This window comes from Chanos chanos, chromosome 3 (assembly GCF_902362185.1).
Source record: "Chanos chanos chromosome 3, fChaCha1.1, whole genome shotgun sequence".
NCBI lineage: Eukaryota > Metazoa > Chordata > Actinopteri > Gonorynchiformes > Chanidae > Chanos > Chanos chanos.
In genome coordinates this window covers 18,373,417-18,386,318 of record NC_044497.1, presented here as the reverse complement: position 1 = coordinate 18,386,318, position 12,902 = coordinate 18,373,417, and the positions used below count along the sequence as shown (strand labels likewise).

Below are 12,902 nucleotides of genomic sequence, written 5' to 3'. Positions count from 1 at the left end.
TTTGAATGTACAGATAAACACATATGTCATCTTTCAATGTAGATAAATACAGTGTTCTGAGAATGGTCTGCTAGGATGATTCTCAAGAAGAGTGAACAGACTGAGCGTAAAACCGGTACCACCCCAAAAAGTGTCAGATATATTTAGACAACGTCCCAATAAAGCAGAGAAATATGTGCAGGACAAAGAGTGCTATCTTTCATGTGTAATTAAAACTTTTGCCAATAGATAGAAAATTGATGGAGAAGCACTGCTACAGAGGTCAGAGGCTGCTATTTAAACAACAAACGTAAATGTCTTTTTTGGGGTTTTTTTGTAAGTAAACAGGACATTTCACCACACATTTGAACCTGAAGGAGTTTATTGCCTTTTCTTTCATGTTTATTTTTACTCCACTTCTAAGGGGGTCAGCTCTCTATGGCTTATTTGAGACAGATGTGGTTTGCTTTAGAGTCGAGCAGTGAAGCTTAGACCTACTTCGAGTGTTAAGTCAAGAAAATGAAGTAATCCAATGAACATTTTTTATCAAGTCCTAAGGGAAGCGATATTAAAGATCATAATAATAAACAACTTTCAGTTTAGTTCAAAGAAAACACATGCTTGTTGTGAAGCAGGAGATGGCAAATGTATCCCAGTGGAACAGCGTTCTTGATCATCTTACTAAGTCTTATATTTTATATTAAAACCAAACTAATACAATTACCTTACAGTCTTACAGTCATAAAAGGCAAACGAATATCAGTACCAAATTTACCGGTGATCCATTTGACCTTTTTTGCCCCTGATAAGGGCTTTTAATGTAGATCAGGCCTGGCTTGTTGAATCAGTTTGTATGGTTATAACCCGATTGCCATATGAGTATGTAGTTGTTTACAGATGTAAGATGGTAAAACATTGTTTTGAAAGTAAATAAAAACAGAGAAGTGCAGATGAGGCATGATCTGTAATGGTGTAACTCCATGCGTCACCCTCTGTTTCTTGAGGTGGGCAGGGGGGATATATGGTGACTGAAGAGGGGAATGTGGGTTTGTATTAATCAAGAGAGAATGTGGGTTTGAATGAATCAGTAGGGAATTTGGGTTTGTATTAATGAATGGGGAATGTGGGTTTGTATTAATCAGATCACGGGACCTCGTTTAGGATGGACTGCTACCCCTGCTCTTGCTTTGCTGGAGAAACCATCTGTTCCACACGTCAGTGCCTGACTGAGGATACGTCAGACGAAGACCGACTGCTCTTCACAGGTGTGTGTATGTGTGTGTGTGTGTGTGTGTGTCTGTGTGTGTTCATGGTCACATTTAGCCTCAGTGTTCAGAAAGTCCTTAAGGACACACAGTACTTGTTGGTTTTTGCAGCACCCTTTCTGGGTTAACATTTTCTAACTCTGCTCTCTCTCCCCTCTGACAGGCCTGCCATGTGGCTGTGCTGACCAGTTTGTGCCTGTGTGTGCCCGTAACGGTCGCACTTACCCCAGTGCCTGTGTGGCACGCTGTGTGGGCTTCCAAGACAATCAGTTTGAGTTTGGGTCCTGCCATAGTACAGACCCCTGCTCGCCCAATCCATGCCAGAAGAATCAGAGGTGAGAAACAACAGAATGCCCAGTTGCTGTACAGTTTGAAGCTGCTAGCTATAGCTTCATAGGGGGAAAAAAATTTATGGGATAAGACCTGAACTAATATTACAGTGGTTGAGCCCTTATACGCATATAAATTTCATCCTTTGTTTTCACCAAGGTGACTATGAGGTAAAAAAGAAGTGTAAACCACATTTACAAAAAATATAAAAAAATATTGTGTAGATGGATAGATAGATAGATAGATAGGTGGATAGACTAAAAACATACTACAAAGCTAGGAAAACAAATGAAGGAGAATACAATTTATTTTAATCCAGATTTTTTTTTTTTTGAAAGCAACTGGGGTAAAAGAGCACCTGAATATTCCCATGGAGCAAAGTTTTGAAGAGTAAATAAGGATTTCTCTTCTTTGAAATAACCCCCAGAGGGTCAAGCCTGAGCTCTGTCAGAGAGCTCATCCTCTTCTCTGGCGTTTTCAGTCTGATTTGTTATGAATGATGGTTTATGAAAGCAAAACGAGGATGTCTTTATGTGAAGCTCTGAGGACTTGAATACTAGCCTTTAGTGCTATTGTTTGTTCAGGTAACAGGATGTTTTTTTCCGCTCAATCTGAGGTGCTAATTCCTCCTCGAGGAGTACCATTGAGGAATTGTGTTGTTCTGACCCTTTCTCTGGATACGACTGCTTGGTTTGAAGATCTCCCAGACTTAAGGGATCAGTCGTGTCTGGAGAATAGTTCTTACATCATGCTCTCAGCTCAAAACACTTGAGACCTGGCTCCTAACAGGCTAACGACAAGTTGCTAACATGTGGTAAACACGTTTAGTGTGGATGAAGTAATGGAACTTGATTTCCAATCTGATAGTGTGTGTAAACTTAACCGAGGCTCTGGCATCATCCAAATGCTCCAGGAGGGTTTTTCCCTCAAACTGTCAGATGTTATCACTTGAAAATGGGATTTGATATGTCAGTGGCTAAGTCTGATAGCATTTTACTAAAATTTCCCAACCTTTCAGGTATTCCATCGCTTCATTCTTGACCATCTCTATAGAGTATGAACACATTGTTTATCTGAATACTGAATTCAATACATTAGTATTCATATAAACTAATGACTGAATGCTGAATTCAGAACTAAATGCATTGGCTGAATACACAATTAAATGCATTAACATTCTTAAACTGATTGTTTTGAGGGTCTATAGCTGACTGCAGACTCTAAAAAACAAATATTTTGTTAAACTTTCTCCATAAAAACAATGAGGCCTTATCAGTCCAGAACTTTATCGTATTTAAGAACAGAGTGTTTCAGACTCCACTGTTTTTAGACTCGTACCCAACAAAAACAGTGCAGTGTTTGCATCTGCCCTGTATAATACATAAAAACGCATGTTTTGTAAGATCTCTGCTTGGCCCGTCTTTCAAAGCAAAATATTCACCCCAGCATTTGTAAACAAAACAATAAAAAGGCAAATGCTTTCTGTTTAACACCTTATTCTTTTTTATGAGGCTAACCTTGACAGAAGACAGAGACATGCACTGGTTGGCATAGCGAGGAAACTTAAGACTGTTTTTGGAGATTTGCTCCTCCACTGAGTCATGCGTCATCTCCTAGAGAAACAAAGACTGAAATGATTGAAGTCGGGTATATAGTTGCATTCATTTCTGGTGCCGGTGGCTTAGCTCTCTTTACCACAGCCTTATTTTCCAATACTACAAGCTAAACAATGAAAGCAATTACCTTTTATATACATATAAACACTGTTCAGATATGTCCATCTTCGTTTATCACTATTCTGTTCCCCTGTTCACTGAAAGCACTAAACAATTTCTGTTGAGTTGCAGCTGTGCTGAGAACAGTTATACTTTTAACAGTCAGTATTTTTTAATAATGAAAATAGGACAGTCTGACAGGGGACTGTTAATTATAGATGGGTAGAAGCTGAAAACATGAAAATAAACAAATGAATATAAAAAACAACTGTTGTTTCTCTCAGGTGCATCCCCAAACGGAGGGTGTGTTTGACCGACATCGCCGACTACCCCTGTCAGCAGTATGAGTGTGTGAGTCGGCCTGCCGGCTGTGACCACACCCATCTGGACCCTGTGTGTGACACAGATAATGTAGAGCATACCAACTTGTGTCTGCTCTACCAGAGGGGCAAGACCCTGGCATATATGGGCCACTGTCAGGTAAGTGATCAGTAATACACCCACTAAGTCATTATGCATATTAGAACTTGAAAGTGTGTAAAGTGTGTTTCTCTCTCGCTCTCTCTCTCTCTCTCTCTCTCTCTCTCTCTCTCTCTCTCTCACACACACACACACACATTAAGGTCCATGGTCTGCCCTGAAGTCTTGGGGAAGGGGGGGGGGGGGGGGGGGGGGGGTGGAGAGAATATGTCAGTGAGGTGGTTATGCACTGCCCAGTGAACGCATGGCACAGAGCTGTGGGCTGCAGTTCTGCCAAATTCATGGCCTAAAGCCTTAGAGTACACACACACACACACACACACACACACTCTCACCTACCCCGTGTCACATTGCCGTGTGTCAGTCAGTCGATAGCCTTTTGTTGTTTAAGTGTGTGCATGTTTCGAGCGTAGCTTATTAGCATTGAGCATTTAAAACCCAGGGGATTTCCTTTCTCCCCACGGCTCTCAGGTTGCCGTCCCACTCCATTGGCTCCTGTGGGGCAGAGTGGCAGAACCAGGCTGGATCAGTGACACGTTTCTGAGTACTGACTCATTAAAAAGCTACTTCAGGGGCAATAGGTAGTCTAAACAGATACCCAGATAAAGACACACTCAATCAAGCTGTTTGCAGTTATGTCCAAGGAGATACTGTGTCCCATCTTCCTTTCTCCGTTCCTCTCTCTCTTTGTCTCCCTCGCTCTCTCAGTTAGGAATTTGGTCAAATTTAGCCCTACTTAAAGATATTTCCATTAAAAGGGAAAAGGAAAACAACAACAAAAAAAAAGATCTGTAAAGTTTTTCAGTAATGTGTCCTCAAAAGTATAAGCATATACTCGTGGTTTTATTCAACAGACCATCTTTTTTTACATTTAACATTTTGGATATAACATTTTATTTAGCAGTGTGTCTGCGTAACAAGAGTGATGTTAGATGTTCCAAAGTGTTTGTGTGTGTGTATGTAATATAGCTATTTTCAAACAATCTATTCACTTATCACTGCACCTTCCATTTGTGTGTGTGTGTGTGTGTGTATGTCTTTATCAGGACTCCTGCAGAAGGCCCAAAGCAGTGTGCGGTCATAATGGTGAGACATATAATACGGTCTGTGAAGCCTTCTCAGAGCGAGTTGCTGTGGATTACCAGGGTCGCTGCCATGCCGTCGGGGTCGTGTCAGAGTACACATCAGATTCAGGCTGTAATGCTGTACCCTGTCCTCCACTTTCCACTGAAGGCTGTAACCCTGTCACTCCACCAGGTCAGTGGACCTGTTAGTCGTGCTCAGAGCTGTCAATTACATTTGCATTCAGGTGTACTAAATAACATCCAGCAAATTAAAAGTTAAAAAAAACCAAGATCAAACTAGGTACAGTGCGGACAGTTGTTTCTGTTAGCCTACTAACTGCCTGTTTGTGTGTGTCTGTGTGTGTGTGTGTGTCGTGTGTCTGCAGGTGCATGTTGTCCTTTGTGTGCTGGGATGCTACAAATTCTCTGGAACAAAGAACAGATGAATGCATTTGCCAAGGTAACTCTCTCTGCTCTACTCACCCTGCCTCCTCGGACGCCCATTACAACAAACAGCCAGTAGATGGCAGCAACACTCCTGTTTTCTATAATGTGCCAAATAAAGGTCCAGTCTGTTTTATTCTTAGCTTTTTTTTTTTTTCTCAGCTGAACAGGAACCAGCCGGTCACTGTACGTGACGTTTTGAAGATCCTGCGGCTGCACATCTCAGTTCCTCAATGTGACATCTTTGGCTATCTGAGTATAGACTCAGAGATTATCATCCTCATTATACCAGTGGATTTACAGCCCACACCACTGCAGGTATATGGCTCTGTGTGTGTGTGTGTGTGTGTGTGAAGATACACCACAAACCCACTGCAAGCAGACTCTCCCATTTTCATACCCACAGTATAGAAACTGTATGTAAAGTGTTGCTCATGCTTTCCTACTGAATAAACTGAAAGGCAGGACAGCATTTGAAATGTGTCACACATGAGTAAGTATTCTTACAACAGTCGTACTATGTTATTACCCTCTAGGTACAGCTTGACATATTTACAGTTTTTACTATGCTCCATCAGAACAAACACATCACTTAATTCAAAATGTTCACGGAAATCCAAACAGACGTGGTAAATTAAGCAGACATGTTGAATGTATTAACCATGCAGTAGCATAATTGTTTGTGATTGATTAAATGCGAAAAGGGAGGGATCATCGGTTCCTGGCAAAGCAGTCTTATGCCTGAGGCTTTCTTAGTCAGACTGTCACAGTGTTATATTTTCCTTCAGGCAGCCTGACAGCATAATGCTCTCTTTCAGACAGACACTTAAAATACATTTACAGTCAAAGGAGACTGATACGATACTCATTTGTGCTAACAAACCAAATTATTCATTTCATCATTTCTTCAGGACATGTTGTTGTTGCTCATTTGCTTAGAAAGCTTCAAGAAACCTTGCATCTTATCACTAATAGTATTACCCAAGGCAAAAGTTTAAATCATGAAACTTCAGCTAATCATAAAAAATAAACTCTTATTCTGATATATAATAAAGCCTATTGTGTAGAATAACACCAGAAAGCACTCCTTTAAAATATGAATGCATTTGGAAAGCAAAAGCCACGCATGTTTGCTATGATGTAATTTTTCTTCTCACTGAGCACATTTTACATTTTCTCAACTTCATTTCTTGTCATTGAAATTGGCGCCAAACAAGTCGTATGTGTCATTGCAGATACATTAGCACTTAGGCCTTGGTTATACTTGTCACTTGATATTTCTCCCACACCAAAATCGGAACACAAATCTGCCCATGTGTGTACATCTACGTTTAACTGTTCATTGCGAATGGCTTTCCTGTTTCTGAATAATATAAAAAAAAAAAAAAACCAAAAAACAAGGGTGAAGTCTAATCATGCTCTCAGATATACCATGGACACTGCTTTGGGCACAGACCTAAAATAAAGTTTAGCCAAAGATGCTAATGCTAAAAGCTTTGTCTGTTTCCCTCAGATTGAAGCCTGCAGCAAAGAGGCGGAGAAGATTGACTCGCTCATCAACTCTGGCAGTCCCACGCTGGCCTCACACGTTCCACTCTCTGCCTTCCTCACCTCAGAGATCAAAGTCTCCACCATCAGCTCCGCTGGCTCTCCCTCTGCCACCCCCCTATCACCGTACCTCTGCCTCCTCCTTATTCTCCTCCTCCTCGGTTACACAGTGAGCCCCTGGGACACTTAGCCACCCTGCCCCACCCTGTCTTTCAGACCCATTTCCCCAACCTGCCTCCCACTCCCATTTCCAAGTAACTTGACCCCATGTTCACCCTTAAAACTTCCAGACATTTTACATGACAAGAAATGAGCAGTCTTAATAGCTTTGACAATCAGTAACACTCACCTAACAGCAACCATCACCCCCAAATACTGTGTGATGGAAAGTGATGGACTTGGAGCTTTTTTCTTTCTTTCTTTAAATCACACAATCTTGAAAGGACATTGTGCAGAGTTTTCTTTTCTTTTCTGTTCTGTTTTTATATTATTATTTCAGTACAGTGGTTTTCTTCTTTATTACTGATTTGCTCTGAGCATCAGGAATGAAACGAAGATGAAATCAAAATGGAAATGAAAGAAACCCTGTCGAATGGGAAAGAGCTGTTTGGTTGGATGAATCTCAGAATCAGAGGAAAAGTGTGGTTGAGATGCGAGACAGCTGCTGCTTCAGTACAGTGACATTAGTCATCATCTCAAAGGCCCCGTGAATCCTCTCAAACCCACGTTCAGGTCCTTCAGCAGTCTCTCAATGGAAAGACTTGGGTCGACGAGGGAAAAGAACTGGACCAGATTACCTACCAACAAGCGCATTCCAACCCATAAGCTCAAAGACGAAAAAGAAAAAAAAAAGGGATCGCTCCTCGTTCCTCTCTGTAGATAAACTAATAAACATACGAATATATAAGAGGAACAACAGCCATGTTAATGAGTATGACAATCACATTGCTCATCCACAAGTGGATAATCAACAAATATGCCTTAGTTATAAAGTTTATATATAAGTATATATAAAAATAAATATATAAATATGTGTAAAGAATTCCTATATGAAGTAATGCAAAAACTGTGTAATTTTGATGAAAAATTCTTCAATGTTTAATTTTGAAATGATTCCAATGGAGAAGCTGTAGTCTCAGTGTGCCATTTTTTTCTTTCTTTCTTTTTTTTTTTTTTTTTGTTATTCATGCATGATGAAAGTTATGAAGTGTTTGTACTCGAGAATGTATCATAGTGTGTGTCTTGTAGAGTCTGTCTGTTTGTCAGCCCTGGGCCTAAGTAACATGAAGTGTCCTCTTTTCTGTCAGTATTACCGTACTTAGGCCTGTTTTGTCGCAGTTTGCCCCCTTTTTGTCCTGTCATAATTGTTTGTCTATGTGCATTTCAAACTCATTCCATGTGTATTTTTATATGATAATAATAAATATGTTCATATTGCCAATATGTATGTTGTTTTGACATGTGGACACCATGCTCTTGCTTTCAACATCACTGTGTTCTATAATTATGTCTCACTACCCTCGTAACTATGTCAGAGGAACCTAAGTGTGTGAAAGACAGTCAGCAGCACCCCAAAATGTGAACGCTTCATGTAATCTCTGCCTTTTTATGTTTTACAGTGAACAGGAATAGAAAAAAAATGGAAATCTCTTTGCTCAGCTGCAGAATCCAAGATGTGAGAACCAAATAAATTATGTTGCCTGGGCAGTGCACAGCTACTGGTCACTGTACTCAGCCTCTTAAGATTTGGACAGTGTCCTTTTAACGCGACGGTTAAAATAATCATTCTTGCTTGGACAGTGGATAGAGTACTGAGTGCCAAAATACATCAGGAAGATGTGAGGAACACTGCTCCAACCTTGAGCTGTTTTGTGTGACCCCCAAATTTCAGACCCAGTCTTCCACATGAATTGATGTCTCTGTTTTAACCACATTAACTTTCATCTGACTGCTATTGATGAAGGTGAACGGGTCCTTTAGAAGTTGTATATGTGATGTTACAGGTAGAGGATGAGGAACATTATTCTTTTCACTATGCTGACTTTTTTGTACAGCAGCCTAACATCTGAAGGTGTCAAGTTTCACTCTTTCTAGTTGGCTTTTTATGAGCCACAAAAATGTCGAAAAGGAACGTGTTAAACATGTCGTGTCAAGCCACAAAATGTTAAGAAAAAGTGTGGACATGATGAGTCAAGCGAAAGTTACCACTCCTTACGCTTGTTGTGGTTTGGCTGTACCCGTGTTGAACAGGCCTTTGCAGATCAGTAAAGGGTTTATTTTCCTTTAAAATGTGGATGTGAATATGAATGTAGATGTAATGATTATTGGATGGTGTCTGTGTTAGTTGTTGTTCTCATAGATGAAATAGCCATAGCGTGAGAGGAAGACTTGAGGAACATTTATTAGCTGATTTATTCAATACCAAAACCAAGCGAAATGCAACAAAGATGCAAAAAACTGTCCTCAAATGCTTCTCTCCACGTGTTTTACACCACGTCTTACAGGTGGATCTTGCGGCTGGTATCCCAGGAGCAATGACTCTAACCTGTATTCATGTGTATATAAATATATATATAAACATGTTACTGCTTTTCTGCATATTGAGACATATATACTTCACATTCACTTACATTCTGTGATCATATGGAGGGATAACGCTGATCGAGCTGATTCATCATTGGTCTGTAGGACATCTAACACAGACTGATGGCTTAAATTGGTTTTATCACCATGATCACTCACTGATCAGTCAGACAATCCATTGACCAATGATTTTACTGAATAACCAGAATAAACAGCTCTCAGTGTCACAGATATCAGGCAAATTCTTGAAACTCAAAACTTTTTTTAAAGGTAGTTTCTGAAACTTTTTTGTAAACTGTTTGCTCAAAGAGCTACATGATTTTCTTTTATGAAAGCACAGAGAATGCATCAATGACAGTTATGTGAGGACTTCTTTTACCTCGTCATACTACATTACATGTATTTGGCTGACGCTTAAGCGACTTACAAGTGGGGAAACAATTCAAGCTCTGGCATAGTGCGAGACCTATGAGTAAGCGCTAAGTATTACATCTGTTCTAAGTGCAAGCAATAAGTGCGAGTTTCTTTCAAGACAGAGGAAGGAGAGTAAGGCATGTTAGGGTGTTAGAGGTGTTAGATGTTAGGAGAGTTAGGAGAGGGGGTGCCCTTGGAGAAAGTGAGTCTTCAAGAGATTCTTGAAGATAGAGAGGGATGCTGCTATATTTGAATGAGTCTCCCTGTTTTTGACTCGTGTGATTCTGCTGCAACTTTCCGTGGGAAAAAAGTCAGTTCAGAAACTTGGTTATTGGTTATTGTCATCAAAACAATAATTTTACAAATATTTCAGACAATCACATCTGACAACTTCCTCAACAGTACCTTGCAATTTAGAAATACATCAACATCTTCACAGTTGTGAGGAAAGATACCACACTCAGAACCAAAGTGAATACAGATATATGTACTATAAAATGGCTTTGCCAGAGCACAATAAAGACAGTTAAAGTAACACTGGCTTAACATTCGTACCACTAAACCAATGAAATCACCAGTTTGTTTGTTCCTCATTCTGACCTTGAGACACACCCAGACAAAACATATATATGACTGTAAATCACCTCTGCCTTTTCATATGTGTGGTTCTCACAGGTAAAAAACTAAGTGTGCTCTTTTCATTAATAACTTCAACATATTGCTCAGACAGAAATTTGTTCCTAAAATTTCATGCAATGTGTTTGTCTTGAGAATGTGCATGCATGTATGTGTCTTCAATTAGAAAGACCTTCAACCAAAAATCCATCTCTGCGCCTCATTATTTTTATTATTTTGAATTACAAATGCCCAACAATAACAAGATCACAGCAGGAATCCACAAAAATACATTTAAAAAGCTATCCAAATATTCTCAGTGCACAAAAGGAAAGCTTTTAGCCTTTTTTTAAGGTTTTTTGTTTAGCCTCTTACTCTAAAGGAAAAACAAGAGGTATTGATGAGTGTGTATGTGCATGTGAAAAAAGTGGGGGGAGTAAAGTTGTGTGCCCTGTTAGTTTAGAGAAAAGAATGTTGATGTGTGTGAGAGTGTGCCCTTCCATCTGACTCATGAACTGTCTCAGTGTATATATGACAGCTTGATGCAGCCAACGTGATTGGAAAAATGGAAGGACCTTTGAAGCTACCCAGTGAACGCTACAGACATCCGGAGATCAATATGACATTGTTAGTGGGAATTCAGAGAAAAGGAGATCACACATGAGTATTGTTTTGGTTCATTTCATGGACTTAAACAATAGCCCTGTGGAAATAAAGATGTCATTTCTGAACATGATCTACACTGAGGGTGTGACCAAATTACTCAAATGAGTCTTCAAAGGAGTCAGAATGTTTTTGGAGATCACAGCCCAAGAACTGTAAGTCCACCTAGCACTGTACCCAGGTGCTGAAGGAGCTCTGTGTCATTGTGTGCAGTTACAAGTGTGTTGTCTTGGTAACAATGAACTTTGAGGAGGCATTGCATGACACTGATCCATTGCTAGGTTTGAGCTGTTGTGATTCCAAATGGGAGAAGATTCTTACACAACTGTCCTTTCTGCATGGTTATTGTTGGGTCCCTGCCTGATTTAGAATTGACTCTTGTTCGCAGGTCTGTATGTACGCGATCAGTCTAATCTACCAAATTTCCTCCTACCAGGTCAGGAGACAAAGATAACTTCAATGAAAGTGTAGGGTAGTATATGAAGAACAAGGAAGGATTCACAGTGATTCAAAGTCTTTTCCGTTCTGACCAAACTGCCCTTCTTCCCAACAGGCACTGTAGGTGAGGCTGCATTACTGTGCTGCAAAACAAGAGCACACTGATAAAGAGTTACTTAAAAACTGAATCTTATAGAAGCTTGCTGGATGTATTCTTGTACATCATATGGATTTTATCAACAGGCCAACATGATTAATCTTCAAGTTTCTTATTAGCTACAGCCACTTCACTTACAGTTTGTTCTGAATGTGTGAAACAGAGTGACACCAGGGTCATGGAAAATGTGTCTGTCTGTTAATAAACATGTCTCTTTCACATTGACACTGAGGATTACAATTCTGCTAATGCCTTGTTTGCACACTGATGCTGCTATACATTTTCAGATCCATAAATGACATTTTTTCTCATCACTGAGATACTGGATGGTGACTGAGCTAGTTGTCACCCTCATAGATGAGATGGCTGTAGCGTGAGAAGGAGACCTCAGGAAAATGACGTGACTAGATTAATTGAAGATTAAGTTGTACTGAACAAAATGTAAATGTAAAAACAACTTTTAATAGCATAATTGTGTCAGGACAGATGTGGAGAGTTCACTCGCTCTTGTTTGTTTGTTCTGAATGTGTGAAGCAGAGTGACACCAGGGCCATAGTAAATGTGTCTGTTGTAAATAAACATGCCCTCATACCATATCGTACTTCAGTGTCTCTTTCACATTAATACTGAAGTTTATAGTTCTGCTAATGCTGTGTTGATTGATTAGCTTTATATATGGTGTTGGTGTTAGCTGTCATCTTCTTGGAAAAGATGTACTGTGAGAGGTAGACTTCAAGAAAATGAGTGTGTTAATTAAAATGAAGAGATGGACTGAATGAAATTCGACCAAAAATTTCAGAAATATACTTGTGTCATGACAAACATGGAGACTAACTGAAATGTAACTGCGACAATTTTCTGTATAAGACAACATTTTGGAAATACATCAACTGTAAAGAGAAAATCCTGGACAGAAACAGAGAGAACGCGGATATACCCATACCACATCAGCTGTGCTGGAAATAAAAATTGCGAAATAAACATTAAAAGAAAAAGGGGGAAAAAGCAAAAGAAAAAAAAAAGCAATTGACATAGTCACCAAATATGCCTATGACATCACACTTCAAAAAAAAAAAAAAGAGTGTTGAGTGAGAACTGTGGTCACAAGTTTATTTGTTCCTCATTCTCACACTGAGGTGCATAAAGATACGGAATACAAACAAATGTAAACATGCCTGGTCATCTTCTCATCCTCTCCATCTGTCTT

The 12,902-nt window shown here is 39.7% G+C and overlaps 1 protein-coding gene across 1 annotated transcript in view; it reads left to right on the top strand.

The window, feature by feature from the left end:
* reck (reversion-inducing-cysteine-rich protein with kazal motifs) overlaps positions 1-7,152 on the top strand; it is a 36,269-nt gene extending 29,117 nt beyond the window's left edge. The window contains exons 15-21 of the mRNA XM_030770084.1: positions 1,122-1,244; positions 1,408-1,579; positions 3,574-3,769; positions 4,816-5,026; positions 5,220-5,293; positions 5,440-5,595; positions 6,791-7,152. Of these exons, the coding sequence (XP_030625944.1) occupies positions 1,122-1,244; positions 1,408-1,579; positions 3,574-3,769; positions 4,816-5,026; positions 5,220-5,293; positions 5,440-5,595; positions 6,791-7,015 (1,157 nt within the window). The 3' untranslated portion in view covers positions 7,016-7,152. The remainder of the gene's footprint in view (positions 1-1,121; positions 1,245-1,407; positions 1,580-3,573; positions 3,770-4,815; positions 5,027-5,219; positions 5,294-5,439; positions 5,596-6,790) is intronic.
* Positions 7,153-12,902: the final 5,750 nt, after the last annotated feature.